The 18,004-nt window shown below is 59.3% G+C and overlaps 1 protein-coding gene across 2 annotated transcripts; it reads right to left on the reverse strand.

Moving 5' to 3' along the window:
* Positions 1-2,994: 2,994 nt before the first annotated feature.
* Positions 2,995-17,722, reverse strand: NDOR1 (NADPH dependent diflavin oxidoreductase 1). 2 transcript variants are annotated; one of them, XM_018074399.1, is made up of 15 exons: positions 17,217-17,722; positions 16,827-16,961; positions 15,901-15,978; positions 15,514-15,611; positions 14,642-14,740; positions 13,904-14,005; positions 13,216-13,422; positions 12,723-12,844; positions 11,536-11,756; positions 11,032-11,139; positions 10,218-10,332; positions 9,131-9,277; positions 8,378-8,496; positions 5,842-5,936; positions 2,995-3,200 (listed from the first exon to the last, which is right to left on the reverse strand). In XM_018074399.1, the coding sequence occupies exons 1-15, from the start codon at positions 17,286-17,288 to the stop codon at positions 3,056-3,058; spliced, it is 1,863 nt and encodes a 620-aa protein (XP_017929888.1). In that variant the 5' UTR covers positions 17,289-17,722; the 3' UTR covers positions 2,995-3,055. The 2 variants fall into 2 exon arrangements, with proteins under 2 accessions (XP_017929888.1, XP_017929890.1); XM_018074401.2 differs by lacking the exon at positions 2,995-3,200 and adding an exon at positions 3,478-3,755 and having other exon boundaries at positions 17,217-17,720.
* Positions 17,723-18,004: the final 282 nt, after the last annotated feature.

Consider the following 18,004-nt stretch of genomic DNA (forward strand, 5'->3'; position numbering starts at 1 on the left):
GTTCAGCCTGGGGGCACCAACCCAGCGCTATTTATCGAGGATGAGGAAGAGAATCACCATGAGGACGATGGGGAGGAAGATGAGGAGCAAGCTGAGCATCTCTGCCGCCAGCAGCAGCGCCAGGAGCAGGAGGTAGCAGCAGCGGCAGCGGCGCTCCAGCCGCGCCAGCCCGTGGATGAGGCAGGGCGGGTACCGGACACAGGGTAGGCACCCGAACATGCGGCTGGTGTGGAAGCGCACCTGGAAGCGATGCTCGAGGGCACCGGCCAGGCCGGGGCGCCGGGGCGGCAGGGCGGGGGGCCGGGGGGTGGCCAGGGTGCCGGGGGAGCCGGGCTGGGTGTGCAGCAGGAGCAGCTCCTCTTGCAGCTTGCAGATCTCCCACTCCAGCATGGGTGTCTTCTGGCGGCAGATGGGGCAGCGCACGCGGCCGAACTCGGCGCCGGCGGCCGTGTCCATGATGGCGCCAGGCAGGCGCGGCAACAGCCCGTGGCTGCAGTTCAGCAGGGCCGGTTTGTGCCGCTGGTCGTCGTAGGGCTCCGTGCAGATGGGGCACTCGTCCTCACTGCCCGCCAGCACGCGGCACGGCTCCACTGCCACCGCCATCTCATCGCTCGACATCGCCTCTTCCTTGCCAAAGAGGCTCAGGATGGAGCTGGAGGCGCTTTCCATGCTGGGAGACACCCCCCATGGCGCTGGGCTCTCCTTGCGGGGCGGGATGGGGCTGGTGGTGGTGGCAGCAGGAGGGTCCTGCCCTGCAGGTAGCTCGTCATGCCCAGGTAGGAGTGGTTCCGTTGCATCCTCCGCTGGCGGTGGGTTCCAGTGTCCCCAGGCAGCAGCAGACACCTCTCCACAGAGTTGGGGTTGCTCCCCAGGGTCCCGTGGCCCCACAGTCTCACTCTCACCCCACTGCTTGGCACAGCCTTCCCCACTAGCCGTCTGCACAGACTGGGGCCCAGGCTCTGCCTCCTCGCCTGCTGCTGCCTCCATGAGGACAGCAGCTCCAAGGCCACCCCCCTCACCCACCACCTCCCGAGGCCCCTTGGGGCTGGGCGCAGGATGTGGGTGCTGCTCCAGGGCAGCAGGTAGCCTTCAGCACGGCTGCCAGAAGGGTTTGGAGGCAGCAACATGTGCACAGAGTCCCACCATCCCTCTGGCGCAGTTTGGGGCACCCTCCCAGACCGAAGGGTCAGGAGCCATCAAAACAGGGTGTACCCCCATCATCCTCACCGACAGAACACCCCAAGAGGGGCATCACCATGAGCATCCAACAGCCTCTTCTTCCTCCTCCTCCTCCTCCCCAGCACCAACGCAGTCCTGACCCGCCACGGTCCGGCGGAGAGGACGCGCTGGGCGCTGCCTGCTCTGCCAGGAGGGGTGCAGGCGTGGCGGGCACCCGCACAGGCAGCTGCCTCCTGCTGCGGGCCAGGCAGGGCTGGGGCCGAGCCTGGCTCTAACCAGTCTGGTTTGTCAGCTTCTGGAAGCGGCTCAAATGCAGCAGCCCGGGGCAGGAAGCCATGCCCGCGCCAATCAGCTCCCGCCGGAGCCGGGGAGGAGCCGGGCCCACGGCCGCCTCTTCGCCTCGCCCAGCACAAATGGAGCCACCTCTGCGGCCGGTGCTCCCCACACCCCTGCCCCTGGGCACGGCAGCATGGGCCCCTCCAGTACAGCCCCCCAGCTCAGAGACCAGCACAGCCTCCCCGCACTGCTCCTGTGCTCAGCCAGCACAGCCCCCCAGCACAAGCCCTGTGTTCCCCCAGCACTGTGTCCCCGCTCAGAGACAGTACAGCCACCCAGCACGGGCCCTGTGCTGCTCCAGTCCAGCTCCCTATGCCCCAGGTCAGTCCCTGTGCTGGGCCATCTCTCCCTGCCATATCCCACAAGCAGTTTGCAGGGCTTGGAAGGAAGTATCCTGCCTGGATGAGGGGATGGTGTCACCAGCATGATGACTGCCATGCAGGAGCTCTGCACTGTCCCCCGGGGCTGTGCCTGGGCCATGGGGATACTCAGTCCAGCCAGGGGCTGCAAGTGCAAGAGCTCCTCAGGGCAAAGTAGAGGGGTGGGGAGCCCCAAAACCACCCTGTTCCCCCTCCCTGTGGTGCCAGAGCTCGAGCAATGCCCTGGGGCTCTGCTCTCCCCTGCAAGACCCCATGACTCGGAGCGTGGGAGGGTGGCTGGGTCACAGGTGTGGTGTGGCATCGCTGTCTCTTCCTGTCCCAGCCTGCTCCCAGGGACTGTCCCTGGCTGATTCATGCTCTGGGTCCTAATTGCTATTTACATGGTGGCACCCAGTTTGCTGAACTGGGGAAGGAAGGTGGTGGCACTGGTCCCACTGGGACATTGGCAGGGCCAGGAGGGTGCACAACCCCAAGGCTGTAGGGAAAGGGCTGGAAGCAGCTCCCAGGATGGGGTGGAGGACAGATGCAGCAGAGCAGGGAAGGCAATAACTCAGCAGGAGCTGGCACACAGAGCTCAGACCTCAGCATTAAGCAGGCTCAGGATGATGAACTGGTGGCAGAGACAGAGGGATCGAGGCTTCCTCCTCTGCCTGTCCCTGCTGGCCTTGGCCACTGGAGACAGGGGGAACAGGTCTGTCCAGGCAGCCTCCTCCTGCAGCAAACGCTGCTGACTAATGCCAGGGTGGAGAGACTTCCATGCAACAGTTCACTTCCTCTGGGCCCTACCTCAAACAGTGGCCACTGCCATTGCTGGCTCCAGCAATGCCCAGCAGTGCTGCCCACCCTTCATGGAGACCAACGGGGCTGGAGCCCCTGGGACAGCAGATCAGCCAGCAGCATCCCCCCAGAGACCCCTGACCTCTGCTCCAGCGGAGATTGGGCATGGGGAGCCAGACACAGCCCCCAGGAGACAGCCCCCTCCCACCCACCTCCCACCCTGCTGCCATCAGGGAAGGGCTGGTTGGGTAAATCCACCCCCTCAGACAGGCCTCTGCCCAGGCTGGGGTAACCCCAGCCCAAGGAAGATGCCAGAGGCAGATCACTGTGCTGGCTCCTTTATTCAGACAGTTTGTGGGGAAGGGGGAGGCAGGGAGCCAGGCTTAGGACCAGGTTTCAGACTGGAAGCGCTGGGACCGTTCCAGGGCTGCTAAATGCTCCTCTGCTTCTGAGGGCGACAGGCCACCCTCCAGCTGCAGCACTGACTGCAGGGCCTCGGCCACCGCCACCGGCATCTGCTTGGCATTCCTGGGGACAGAGCAAGGGCACAATGCAGTGAGAAAGGAAAACCAGGGGCAGCACCCCAGTGCTCTGGGATCAGGGGGCAGCAGGGCAGTGAGAATCTGTCTCACCCTGCCACATGGGCTGCCTGGCACGGGATAAACGACAGGCTTGTCATCCTACCCCTCCCTCGAGAGCAGCCCCATTATCCACAGGGCTTCCCAGTGCAAGCATTTGCAGTACCCAGACCTCGGGGAAGGAGCATCACAGCTCGGCAGCCTGAACTGCAGCCCCACATGGCTCCATTTGCCAGCATCCTCATTAGAGGGACACAAGGAATATGCATAGAGTTGGAATTTATTGGCAGGAGGGCAGGAAACTGTCCTTTCATCCCAGGAATCACTCAAAGTCAAACATGTCTGATCCTGAGCTGGGTAAGACACTGCTGGGAAGGAGCAGCCGCTCCCGTCCTGCTGCTGCCAGCTCTCAGGAAATCCAAGATGATTGGTTTGATGGTGACATTTGGAACTGAAGCCAGTTCAAACCTCAAAATAAGAGAAATAGAGGAGAAGACACGAGCCCCTGCGCAAAAAATACCCAAATAGAATTCAATGCTTTCAAGCACAATTATTTCTTAGGGGATATCAGAAATTCAGACTTTTTTTCCTGGATAGAGTTTCATTTGATGAACTGCCTGTGCAACAAAAAAAAACATCTAATAAAAAATTTCCCAGGCTGCTCCAATTGGCACGAGCATCTGGCAACGTCCTTGCTGTTTCCCAAGAACAAGGCAGAATTCTGACTTGCTGTTTGAAGCTGATTAACATCCCAAAATACTCAGAAAGGAGGTCTTCTTTTTTTGGAAGAGTCTATTGTTTCTGAGTCAGGCAGTAATATGCAAGTACAAGATAATGGAGCTGGGCTTTGTGATGGAAAACATGTCAAATAGCTATTTTTTTTCAGAAAAAGAGAGACATTTTCAACCTTTTTGCCCCTGGGCAAGGCAAGCTGGGAACAATTCTGTAGCAGATACAGCCCTGGCTCCCCAGAGCTGGCCTGGCTGAAGGCAGACATGCCCCAGGGACACTGCTCAGGGACACTCAGCTCAGGACTCACTTTATCTTAGTCTGGCTGAAACTCTGAATACTGTTTTTAGGGGGGAAAAGGCCATTTTCGGGCTTGCCCACCTGCACCTTCCTGTCTGGCACCCCACAGGCAGTTCAGAATCTGTGGGCCAGGAAAGGGAAGGGTGATCCTGGGAGTCTTTCCACATAGTGTGGGCTGTTCAGTAGGGGAGGGACAGTGCCCTCTGCAAGTGGACACTTGTACAGGGAGGACAAGGATCCCACCTGCCTGATGGGGGCTGAGGGACACCCTGTGCTAGGGACAAGGCCCTCAGCCTCAGAGCAACCCCGACACCCAAAACACCATCCTCATGGCCACCCAAAATCCTGCCATAGGGACAGTTGTGCAAGCCCTGTTCTTTCCAAGACATTGATCCTCTTTTGGGAGCCCCCGGGGTATCTCTGTCAGCACCAGAAAGTAGGGAATAGGATCAAAGAAGAACAGTAGGAAAGGGGATGGAAGAAGGACCCAACGGCTGCCCAATAGTCTCAGCATTTAGTCTGTGGATAGTGGCACAACTCACGTCCCAAGTGCAGCAAACCTGAAGCCCAGATCCAAGGGTAGGAGGGCCCAGTTTGGGGTAAGGGCCCAGGAAGCCCTGCAGTGCAGTGAGGCCCGGCAGCACAGGCAGCAGTGCAGGCAGCAGTGACAGACAGTGTGGCGGGAGACCTGGCCTCCACTTCCTGGGCAGTAAACAAGAATCTCCCTCTCCCAGGAATGCAGCAAGGCCAGTCTGGCCCCACGAGGTGCCGGGTAAGTTCCTGCTGTTGCACAGGACAGGCAGGAAGGAGCCTCCTGCAATTGCTGCTCGTGTCGACAGCAAGGCCCAGGTTTGCACAGCCCTTTCCAGGTCACAGGGTGCACCACAAACACCATCACCAGCCTCTTGCCAGCTCAAGAGCCCAAAGCATTTCACAACCCTCACCCTGGGCAATGGGGAGCAGTCCCCTCTCCTCCCTGTTGTGCAGGGAGTCACGAGGGCAGGCAGGTCAAGGGCTCTGCCCAGGAAAAGAGGCACAGAGCTCAGAGCAGAGCTGCCAATGCTCTGCCTCCAAAGACCAGACTCCACCTTTGGCCAGCAGTTCAAGATGTCCAGCTAGTCCAAGACAACCACCTGGAGAATGACTGTGCTGTCAAAGGAGACTGGCTGTGGTGCCAGTCTTGTCCCTGCCCCGGGAGGCAGTTTTGCGTGTGAAGAGCCAGACAGAACATGCCGGGGGTCCCAAAGCTGCTGCTCTGGAGCCCTGGTATATTATGCTTTCAAAGCCTTCTGCCCACATGAGTGGCCATGGGCACCACACAACCCTTTTCTCTGATTTCAAGTGAGAAACAACCCTCTGAGCCCAGGGTTTACAGAGCAGGACACAGGGAGAGGAGGAACGAGCTGTCCCTCTGCAGCAGCCACTGCAGCCCGCAGGGACCTGTCGGGGTACGGGGTGTGCTCACCCCAGGGGCTGAGCCGAGGGAATGTCTCCAAGCAGGTGGAGAAGCAGCAACACGCAGCCCCACTCCCCCAGTCCCTGCGCAGAGACCCCTCACTCACCCAGCCAGGTAGACATGAGCATTCCCAGTGCTCAGCAGCTCCCACACCAGCCTCCGGTTCTCCTGGATGCGGTGCTGAACATAAACCTTCTCCTCCTGTGGGTAAACAGGGCACTGAGCCTGCCAGCCCTGGCAGCAGCCACAGCTCCCGCTCTCAGGACTCTTCTCAGGGGCTGTTTGCAAGAGCTCAGGACAGCACAGCCCCCCAGAGCAGGGGCACTGGGAAAGCAGTTGGATCAATGACCACACAGGGAAGGGGAACCCCACATCTGATGTCAGTGCGCTGAGATGGGCTGGAGGGAAATCGGTGCAGCAGCAGGAGCTTCAGTGAGGACAAAGTAGCCCTCCCAACTCTTTAGGTGTCCACTGGCCAGGACCATGAGGTGGGAAGGCCCCATGAGGATTTCCTTCCTGCCCTCTCCCCTTTTCTCCCAGCACAGGCAGAGGAGGCTCTGTGGCCTCCCTGTGCCAAATTTCCTGCAGGATAGGGACCCTTCCCCACACCCCTGGCTGCTGCAGACCTGAAACATCTTGGAAGGGCAGAAAGCTTGGAGGGATGGCCTTGGTCCCATTCCCTGCCTCTCCACTGTGCTCAGGGACTGGCTTTTGGCACAGTACAGCCCAACTAAGGAGAGTTCCCAAAGGGTTAATCCTCAAGACTTCAAGAATCCAAGCAACTGCCTACAGCCCTGGCTCCTGCCCAAGAGAACACCATTGCTAACGTGCCTGAACTCACTGCTGGCCCAGAAGGCTCCTGTGACAAGGGGGACACTGTGATGAAGGCCAGGTCCCGTGCTGGGCATCCCACTACACCCGGTTCTGCACAGCAGTGAGCTGAGCCACAGGCACAGCCCCCTCCCCACACCCCCTCCCCACACCCAGCCCCAACGCCAGCACGGCTCTCGTTGTGGCTCAGGGCCCTGTGTGCTGCAGGCTGGAGGTGTGTGTGGGAACAACCCTGAGCAGCACCAGCCCTGGCTGTCACAGGAGCTGGTCCCCACGTGGGCAGCAGGTCCCACAGCCCCACTGGCTGATTGCACTGGAGTGCCAGGTCGACCTGGGCACGGCTCCACAGCTGAGTGGTGATGCCCATCACGAGCACCTCAGCTCTCAGCTCTGCCTCACATCATTAACAGTAATGAGCTGAGTGCTGCCAGAGGCCCTGCCAGCCAGGCTGGGGCTCTCAGGGGGTCATTTAAGGACCTGCAACTGCCCAGAAACCAGAGCACTCCAGTGACAAACTGGGGTCACAGTGTCTCAGCTAAACCCTGGGGCATCCTGCTCAGAGTTAGAGGCAGCCACGTTAGGCTGGGATCAGTCTGCACCATGATGTGACAGGAGGTCAAGGCAAAGGGCACCTTAAGAGAGAAGAGGGAAATCCTGCTCAGCTATGGAGCATCTCAGCCCCTGCCTGGCTCTTTGACAACAAAATTTTTGATGAGTTAAGGGCTGTGGTATCTCCTGAAGCCCAAGGTACAACGGCCCAATGCAGCTCATCCCACCTGACTGTGCTCCTGCTCACCTCCCGGCACGGCTCAGGGGCAGGAGACTCTCAGGACAAAGTGCTTTGGCCTGTGAAGCAGGAAGGGACTCCCATGGGAGTCCCATCCCTCCAGAGTCTGTGAGGGCAGGAGGTGGCTCTGGCAGCTCTCTAGACTCCGGGAGCAGCAGGTCCCCCCTTCACTGGTCAACCAAGAACCCTCTGCAGTGCTGCTCCTGTTCATCACAGACTTGGAAAGCCTTCACAGAAGCATCCAGCTCATGCCTTACAAGTGAGTGCATAAAAGATGCTGGACTCATGTCAACACATGCACACAGTCAGGAGAAAGGGCTGGTGCAGCTGAGCTACAGTACAATCCCCATTCCCTTTTTATCAGATCTCTGTTCCAAAGCCAGGTTGAGCTTTCAGTGCCATCAAGGGACAGGGCAAGGCAGTGAAACAGAACCCCAGCTCAGGGAGCCTCTCTGGCAGCATAAAAAGCCCTGCAGCCCTGAGAATGAGAGCTTCTCACCACAGACACTCTCTAGGAAACCAGGGAGCAAAGTGGGGGGCTGAGTTGTGGGGATGCTTGTACCTACAGGGAACTTTCTCCTGGATGGCTGAGACTTGGGGAGAGCTGGCACAGAGGTCAAGCTCCCTGGGCTCAGTCACTGCTCAGAGGGACACAGTGAGAAGGGTGGTACTTAACCAAGGAAAATTATTGCCTGGTAACCCTCCGAGAGGCTTGTGAGCCTTTTATCACTCACGTGGTCCAGCCAAGCAAAGCTGGCTAATGCCTTATCTGCTCCAGTGCTCTCCAGCCCCATACCAGCAGCCTTTCCAGTCACACATGTCCCGGCAGGGCCCTGGCACTGCAGAGCTGGGGGGCAAATGCCAGCCAGCACCGAGGTGTGTGGGGGAGTGAGGTGACGCTGTGCCACCCCACTAGATTCCTCACAGGCCATGCCAACAGCTACAGGGGACAGACACACTGACAGAGTCTCATCAGTGCTGGCTGAGACACTTCTGTATCCACCCTCCTCCTCTGGGAACTAACCTGGTCCCTGGAGAAGGCTGTGAAGAGTGTCAGGAAGCCCTTTGCCACCAGCTCTTCCCACTCTGCCTGGCAGTAGAAGTCCTTGGATTTCTGTCGACAGCCAAAGAAGAGGCAGTTCCCTGCAGAGAGCAGAGCACAGGGGCTGTGCTGGGAGGACCGAATGCCCTGTGAGTGCTGGGCACTGCTGCTGCCCACGGGACCTGGGGCTGAGAGCAGAGGCTTCCACCTCTCTGCTGCACCTCCCTGGCAGCCCAGGCCTGGAAGAGCCAGGAGCCACGTGAGCATGAAGCCAAGTGACCTGCGGCAACCAGAAGCCCCTGTGTACTGGAAAAGCAGGAGGTGGGGAGCAGGTAGAGCAAAAATTGTCCCCCAAGGCTGCCTGTTCCCCTCCACCAGCCTCAGCTTCCTGCTGAGACTCATGGCTGAGTCAGGGGAATGAGAATGGGACAAGGGCAGAGGCACAACTCCTTGTGCAGGAGCAGATGAGCTCAGTAACCCATCTTCACTCTCAGAGAGCCAAGGAAGCCTCTGCAGAACCCTACGCTGACCCACCCTGAGCTGCCCTGCAGCACAGGCTGCACACACAGGCTCTGGTCCTCACCTGCCCCTGAGCCCAGTTTGCTCCCACTCAAACACAGCAAACCCTGCACCCGTCCACACCCTCACGAGCCCCCAGTCCCTCCTTGCTGTCTGCTGACACAGACCTGTCTGCAGTGAGGGGCACCCCAAATCCCTCCCAGGACCACCCCTCACCTCTACGTCCCTGTGCCACCCGCTCCTGTATCGCTGCTCGGAAAGGTGCCACCCCTGTGCCAGGGCCAATCATGATCACAGGGGTGGCAGGGTCAGCTGGGAACTTCATTCCTCCTTTCTTCACCCAAAGAGGCACCCGGACATCACCTGCAAACAAACAGACTGAATAGCATCACTCCACCATCCCTGCCCCTGGCACAGCCTGCAGAGGGGGAGCCAGGCATCCAGCTCTTCCAGGATGCTCCAAAGACATGAACAGCACCTGGCTCACCACCCCAAGCACCAAGGGCACACCCTGTGCGTGTGAAAAGTGCTTCAGCTGTCTCAGCATCTCCTCTGCAAGAACCTGAGTGAACCCCAGGGCAAGGCAAGAGCCCCTCAGCACCCGGGCTGTGGGACAGCCTTCTCCTCACACAGCCCGTGCCAGGGAGGACAGCAGGGAAGGCAGGCAGAGATCCCAACCTGGCTGGATGGAAGGGAGGCCACACTTAACTCATCTGGGTGAAGAGCCCCATGGAGGTACTCTGAGAAGCTCCTGTCTTGCCCTGGACCCATACAGAGGAATTCTTTACCACTCTGCAGTTGGGAGACCCCATAAGGTTGTCACATTTGCGTGGGGACCCACTGGAGGTGGTTTGTGGTTGGAGCAGATGAGCAGCACACACAGGCTTTGCAGGACAGGGTGGATGTGCTCAAAGGAAGGACCAGCCTTCCCAGAGCTGGGGCTGTGGGGCTGGAGGTGTCCAGCAGTCAGAATATTACCAGCTCCAGGACACCAGGAGCAGCCATCAGGGGGACAGCAGGGCACACTCGGGAGCAGGAGGGTCAAGCAGCTGGGAGAAAACCAGGAGCTCAGAGGACGCTAGAGGAGCACACCATGCTCTGAAGATGGGAGCAGCAAGGAAGAACAGCTACCTGTGAGTTCAGCTTATCCTGCCAAGCAAGTGTGCTCCAGCCCCCACAGAGGTGGTGCTCCAGCCAGGACCCAGGCAGCTCCAGCACGTGGCCAGCACACACACAGCTCCACCAAGGTCCCAAGGGGTCACTGCTGGGTGCTGTGACAAGCACACAGAGTCCAAGCAATTACCTTGCTCTGGATTGAGAGAAGCCAGCCAGGTAGAGCAGAGCCCACGGCGAGGTTTGCTGAGCCGTGTCTTGTACTGCACCACTGCCATGAGGATCTGGATCCTGTCAGGGTGAGCCTGTGTCCAGACAAGAGCCACGAGAAATGAGGAGATACCCAGCACAGTTTCACAGGAAGGGCCCAGCACCTCCTCCAGGGACAAAACCTGCGCCCAGCTCCTGCCAGGGTGCCTGCAACACTCATCCTAGCCCAAAACAGCCACTTAGAATGGAGCACGCCCTTGCCCAAAACCTTTCCAATGGTTTTTCCCAGAGCAGCACTGCTGCAGGAATGCTCTGCACAGTTGTCAACAGTGACAGTGACTGTCCAAGCCAAGAGGCCCCCATGGAGGACAAATCCAGCCGTGCATTGGGCTGATGTCTGCCAGCACCGGGGCCAGGTCCCACTGCCACCTCCCGGCAGCACAGGGAGCAGCACTCCTGCTTGCCAGGGCCACCCGGGACACTCCCAGCCTTCACGGCACCACATCCCACTGCTTCTGGTGACAAGGACACCAGACCTCTGAGGAGCAGTGGGACAGCACTTACTGGGCTGCAGGAGAGCAAGCGCCCTAATCTGGAGGCTGGCACAGCCCTGAGGTTGGCACCAGCAGGTCAGGCTGCTGCAGACTCACTACAGAGCAGGGGTTTGGGTGGGCTGTGGGTGTTCAGGGGCCTGGGAGTAGTGCTTGGACACTCAAGGCATGCACAGCCAGCCCAGGCCCTGCCATACCCCCAGCTTAGAGCCTGACACGAGGCCTAAAGGCCTGAGCTCTTACCAGCAGGGAGGAGGCGATGGAGAAGGCACGGGGTCTGATGCGAGGGATGAGATCCAGCAGGTAATCGGCTGGAATGGCACATGTGGTGTGAGGGAAATCCCACAGGGCCTGAAAAGCCAAGAGGGGTGAGGCCTGCTGCATCCCAGAAGACAACCTGTATCCCCCTAGAAGGCAGCCTGCCTGTTCTCAGTGTGCCAGAGGCTGTCCCACATGGCTGTGCCACGCTGCCCTCAACCAGAGGCACCACACCGGGCACCTCTGAGCACCAACCACCCAACTGTGTTCATTGCCCTCTGCCTCCCAGGCTGCAGCAGAGAGCCCACCTCAGAGCGAGAAGGATCTACAGCTGGTCTTAACTGCCAGTGGAAATTCACAGACACTTCATAAAGAGGGTGAAGTAGATTAAATTCCCCAGCCAAGAAATTATGGCTGATCATCTGCCTGGGTGCTTTCTGGCCTGGCACAGCCCCCATGGAGCAGGTGTGCCCTGCTGCCCAGCCTCACCTCCAGCATGGTCCTGCGGGGCCGGTTGCAGTAGCTGTACAGCTCCTCCTGGCCCTGAGCAGAGCTGAACTCCTGCAGCTTCTCCTGCTCCAGCTCATTGGTGGAGAAGTAGGAGAGGAGCTCGAAGAAGGAGCGCCGTGGCACGCAGGAGATGTCCAGGTAGTGGGTGACCAGGTGCCGGATGGTGCAGGGCTGTGGCAAGAGGGGAGGGAGGGATGTGCCTGCAAGGCAAGGCAGCAGGGAGAGCTCAGGGCCAGCCCCGGGGCCGGATGCCTGGCACTGCCTGTCCCCACACCAGGGCAGCCCTGCTGCCTGTGGGCACCCACACACTGCACCAATGCCCCAGTGGAGCCAACTTCAGCTCCCACTGCTCCCACTGTGGGGCCTCACTCCCTCCTGCTCTCCCCAGTTTGCTTTTCAAGCCCACAGGTTTGGCAACAGAGGAAGTCAGTGGTGTTCAGCTGTCCCTTGCTTTTGGGAAGTGCTTTGGGATAATGCCTTATCCATATGGCTCCCACCCATTCTGCACACAATGCAGTGGAAATAACCAGTAGTGTCATGTGTCAGCCTGTCCTTGTTTCCTTTGTACGTCCCAAGGGTGTGAGGAGCAGCCTGAATTTTTCTTGGGCTTGCCTGCCAGGCAAAAATTCCAGCACGGACAGGCACAGGAAAGGTGGGAGGGGAGTAGGTGCTCAGGAGACAGGAGAGAAAACTGTCCCAATTCTGTTGAGACTGCAGAGCCACCAAGGGCTGAGGGGCCTCCAAGGGGTTTCTCTGGTTTTGGAGCTCATTTGTGGCTGCAGAAGCACCTGCAGGAGGTCCGTGGGGTTAGAGTGGGGAGACCTGCACTCCCCTTACAAGGAAGCACAGGTTTCCCGACCTGGGTCTGGGGCTGAGGAGGCTGCAGGATCCTCCCCACCCTGTGCAAGGCGCTGCCAAGGCACAAGGCCCAGGTGGAATTCCTCCCACAGTCACCCTGACCCTGTGCAGGATGCACACGATCACAGCACTGGGAGAGAAGGACAGTCCCCATACTGCCAGACAGGCAGGTGTCCTGTATCCATCTGACACTCCCAACTCCATGAACCAGGTCTACAGCAAAGGAAGAGCAGAGCTGCAGGCTGGGCCAGTGCTCAGGGGCTGCCCTGTCCCAGCAGGAAGGGAAAGGAGCAGTGGGCAGGACCTACCAGGCTCTGTGGGCTTCAGCACAAAGTGTCTGTCTGGGTCCAGGCGCAGGAGCTGGCAAAACTGCTGCACGTCCTCGGGGCAGTTCTGGGGCTGGATCATCACCACGTCCCCTGCACTGAACCTGTGGATGCAGCAGGAGCTGCTGAGCACAGCCCCGGGGCAGAGCCACAGGGAAGAGCCATGGGGCATAGCCATGGGGCAAAGCCACAGCCATGGCATGTCCACCCCAACCAGCAACCACATCAGGGGAGGCTAATTCCCAGTGTCACCAGCGTGCTCTCTTATTGACAGGCAAGGAGAACTGGTCCATGGGCAGGACCCCCACTGCCACACACCCCTGACTTTGTCATGGAGGGGGACCACGCAGCAGGGACCACGTCCTCAGGGCTGCAACATCACATATTAGTGGAGACAGGGAGTGGTAGAGGAGGGCAGGCTATAGGAGACCTGGTCCCACAGGACAAAGCCTGGGGGAGTGAGGGAAATGCTCACGTGATCGCCGAGCCCGTGATGTCGAACTCGATGAGCCGGACGTCCTGGAAGTGGGACTGTGCCGTGACCCGCTGGTTGGACACCACAGGGGCAGCGAAGGGACGGAGCTCGGAGGGAACAGCCCTGAGCGCTGTCGGCTGGAGAAGGGCACCCTCGGGGGGTGGGGAGTCCTCAGGCAGGTAGTGCAGGGTGTATTTTGGGGGCAGGCTGTGGAGAGGAGAGCAATGCAGTGGTTACTCCACGCCACAGCTCCTCTGCTGCTCCAAGGCGAGGCCTGGAGTTTCCCACTGCATCCACCACCCATCATCCCTGTTCCCCAGAGCTGGCTTTGTAAGGGAATGCAATGCAGACTGCCAGGAGATTCCAAAGTCTCCAGAACAGGCAGAGGGAGGCTGGCTGGGCACACACACTCTGCCAGGGGCAGAGGCACATCAGGATGGCAAGATGGGCACAACCTGGCTGGGGCAGCTGACACACACCCGCAGGGGACAAAGGGACACACCATCCAGAGAGAAGTGGGCCACCAGTGGCCAAAGAACAAGGAACACTTGGGACACCAGTAGCTGTGTGGGAAGGGTTCCTGGTCAAAGCAGAGCACATCTCCACTCTGGAGAACAGCCAAGGAAGTGTGGCATTGCACAGCAGCCAGTCCCTGCTGGGGCCCACCCTGCCCACCCTCTGCACCCACCGTGTGTCTGGGCTGATGATCTCAAGGCCAGGAGGGAGAGGATACAAAGCGAGGATCTTGTCCCATAAGGCCACAAGCCATGGATCAACCACTGCATCCGGCCTGCAAGAGGGAAATTCAGGCTGCAGCAGAACAACATCACCCCTTAGGGCCCAAGCCCTGCTACCCCTGCACCTGCCCAATGCTGGGGCAGCCCTGCTCCCCTTGCACTGCACAGTCACCCCAGGCTGTTCCCTTACAGCTTCAGGTCTGGGAGGAAACATGTCTCAGACACTCTAAGCACTCACTTGCTCTATGGGGCCCAACCACTGACACCTGAACAGAAGCACAAGCCCCCTGAGCACCACCGTGGCCATCACCAATTCCATGACCCACACAGAGCCTCTGCCCCATGCCAGGTGAGCACAGGTCAGGCTGCTGCAGGCACGTGGCTGTGTGACACAGCCATTCCCCGCTCTGAACAGGACTGGAGCTGAGCCAGGAGATGCTGGCACATCCTGGGGGTCGTGGGACACCCTGGAAAAGCAGGTGACCCAGGTCCTGGCACAGAAGCGTTATGAGCAGAGATCAGCACGTTCACAGAGCTGCTGGAGCAGCCCCGTGGTGGGAGCAGCACACTGCTGTTCCCCAGGCACAGCAGGGCTGTGTGTAAAGCACACAGAGCCCTGCCAGCAGCCCAAGGACAGAGCTGTAGTGCACCCCAGGGCTCCCCCTGCCACACCTCCCCATGGCTCTTACCCCAGATCGTGCTGGTCATCTCCCAAGGCCACTGGCAGCAGCGGGTTGCCCCCAAGCTGTAGCACCCGTTTGTGCAGCTTCTTTGCAACAAAATTAAACCTAAGCAGAAAATAACACAGCTGTGAAGGCAGGGCTGCTCCAGCAGCACAGCAGGCAGTGCCCACAGAAGCCAGCACCTGCTGCCAGGGCCACAGGAGCAGCACAGAGGCAGCAACAGAACCTGGCCTGTGCCCTGCCCAGTCTGTGCCCCAACCTAGGGCAGCTCACAGGAGCAGTTGCTTGCCACTTGCTGGGCCTCAAGGGCTGTGCCTAGCTCCCAGAAGGGACTTATGGAGGTCCTGTTTCCCTTCAGGGACTCAGAACACTTCCTTCACTCCAGCCCTTCACTGCCCCATGGAGCTCTGGCACGCCTACCCCTCCCACCATAGCTCTTTCAGGCACATGGGAACAATCTTTTGGGATAGAACTGGTACCAACAGGGCTGGCTGCCATTTGTGTTTGATGTCTCCTGTTGCCTTGGCCCACTGGCAAGTGGCACAGCCTGTACTGTGGCACAAAGTTGCTTCCCTGCAGTTCAGATGGAAAACTGAATGGCTGCAACAAATGACTGACACCTGATGTCAGACCCACTGCAGCAAACGACCTGCTTGGAGAGGCTGGGGGGGGAGAAATGGGCAGAAGCCTAATTCCTGAGATTTGGGAGGGACACAGGCTGGTAGAGCAAGGATTTTTAAGGCTGGTGGGAATTTCATTTCATTTCATCCAGAGACAGGCTCTGTCTCCCCCCACCCCCTCCATTCTCCAGCCACTCTGGTCCCTCCCGCAGCCAGAGCTGCTCGGAGCAGCCATCCAGGAGCTGCAGAACTGCTTACTTGGGGTAGGATGAGTCGCCAAGGCCCAGCACGGCGTAGTCCAGCTGGCACAGGGACCCGGGCGGCAGGTTCTTCCGGAACAGAAACCGCCAGAACATCTACGGAGGACACGGCCGGGGAGTCCTGCTGCTGCCCAGGCAGCCTGCCCTGCCTGCCAGCCCCCAGATCCCTGCTCTGCCCCCATCGGGCCCATCCTGAACCCCAACACAGGGGGGAGCAATCCTGCAGAGGTGGCCTCTGAAAGCCCCCTCACCAGCTCCCTGCTCATGTCCCATGAGAGGTGACTGGTGCTCCCCCCCTCCAAAAACAATCACTGCTCAAGCTGCTTCTAGAGAGAATTCCCTGGATCAGGAACATAAAAGCAAGATGGACAGGAATATGTCCTACCTTCATGTTATCGGGTGGGTCTCCCTGGCCGGTGGTTGCACACACAAACACCACCAGTGGCTCATGGATGAGGTTGGCCTGTGGGCACAGACATGGAGAAGCATGTCCAGGTCAGCAGCCTACAAACTGCTCTAGGAGAGCTGAGGGTGTTCACCTGGAGAAGAGAAGGCTCCAGGGAGACCTGAGAGCCCCTTCCAGCGCATAAAGGGGCTCCAGGAGAGCTGGAGAGGGACCTGGGACAAGGGATGGAGGGACAGAACAAGGGGGAATGGCTTCCCACTGGCAGAGGGCAGGGTTAGATGGGATATTGGGAAGGAATTGTTGGCTGTGAGGGTGGGGAGGCCCTGGCACAGGTTGCCCAGAGAAGCTGTGGCTGTCCCTGGATCGCTGGAAGTGTCCAAGGCCAGGTTGGATGGGGCTTGGAGCAACCTGGGCTAGTGGAAGGTGTCCCTGCCCATGGCAGGGGGTGGAATTGGATGATCTTTAAGGTTCCTCCCAACCCAAACCCTTGTGTCATTCTATGAAATACGTGTCCTGACTGTCCCCACATGGCTGCCCACACCACAATGAGCTCCCAGACTGACCACGCTTGGAATAAAACCCACAGCCCTGTGTGGCACAAACTCCTCCATAGGCCCTGCAGCAGCATCTGCTGCCCACCCACTCCCTGCAGCACCAGCCCCTCACCTGGCAGGGAAAGGCTGAGTGTCTGTGACTCCATCCCAGGAGTCCTTGCTCCCTTTACCCACCTGAGTTAAGGGAGCTGAGTTAAGCACAAGCTGCCCCCAGGGAGGGCACAGAGCCAGGCCCTGGTGACACACAGCAGATCACAGCAAGGGTGGAGGATGCCCAAGTGGCAGAAATGGGGCTGGTGGGGATGGAGCAGGAGCAGCAGTGCCCAGAGTCCCCTGTGTGTCCCATCTCACCAGGTCACAGCTGTCCAGGGCCTCCACCCTGCACTGCAGGTGCCGGCGCGTGGCCTCTCTCCCGATCCTCTCCGCCATGTCTTGGGCCGTCCCCGTCTGGCTGCCAAAGAGAACGAGGAGCTTCCGTTCTGCCATCTGCAAAGACAAACCAGAGCCACCACCCAGAGGGGAAAGGGGGCTGGGGGGGCAGAGCTGGGCCTGCCCTGGGCCCAGCAGCACCAACCCCACCCAAAGGAGCACCAGGGACTGGGGGTCAAGGTGACATGTGTGGGGCTGACACAGCAAACAGCCCAGGGGTGTGAATAGCTGGGATCCAGCACTGGGATACAAGTCTCGTGGGCTCTCTTCCCACCCCTGCACAGCGCTGAGGGATTAACGCCGTGTCCTCACCTGCAGGAGCAGCAGAGACACACTGTGCTCCTTGTCCCCACTGCCCGGGCATGGAGGGACTAAAATGCACATCCTGGCTCATTTAACTGCCCTCATCCCCACAGGGTAAGTGCAGCCCTGGGATCGGTTGTTCCCCATTGCTGGTTTTAACTTTCCTGTCTGCCCTATGAATCCCCCTCACTTGAAGGGGCCTGGGGAAGAGCCTGGAGCTCAGAGACAGAGAAAGGTGTGATCAGACACACACTGCTCTCAGCCACACTGCCAAAGAGCAAGGCCCTGTGTGTGACAGGGAATCCTGCAGGGAATCCAGCCCAGAGGGATGTCTGAGCTGCAAACGGCTGCTGTCACCATGTGCCCATAGAATACTAACAATAAATTACATGATAATAATAAAAAAAAAAATCACAGAATCACAGACTGATCTGGGTTGGGAGGGAGCTTCACATTCATCCCATTCCACATCCTGCCATGGGAACGGACACCTTCCACTAGAACAGGTTGCTCCAAGCCCTGTCCAACCTGGCCTTGGACACTTCCAACGATCCAGGGGCAGCCACAGCTTCTCTGGGCAACCTGTGCCAGGGCCTCCCCACCCTCACAGGGAACAATTTCTTCCCAATATCCCATCTAGCCCTGCCCTCTGGCAGTGGGAATAAATTCCCCCTTGTCCTGTCCCCAGTCCCTCTCCAGCTCTCCTGGAGCCCCTGTAGGCACTGGAAGGGGCTCTGAGCTCTCCTGGATCCTTCCCTTCTCCAGGTGAACCCCCCGGTTTTCCAAGCCCGTCCCCA

The sequence above is a fragment of the Manacus vitellinus genome, unplaced genomic scaffold, assembly GCF_001715985.3.
Source record: "Manacus vitellinus isolate BGI_N305 unplaced genomic scaffold, ASM171598v3 scaffold_27_pilon, whole genome shotgun sequence".
NCBI classification, from domain to species: Eukaryota; Metazoa; Chordata; class Aves; order Passeriformes; family Pipridae; genus Manacus; species Manacus vitellinus.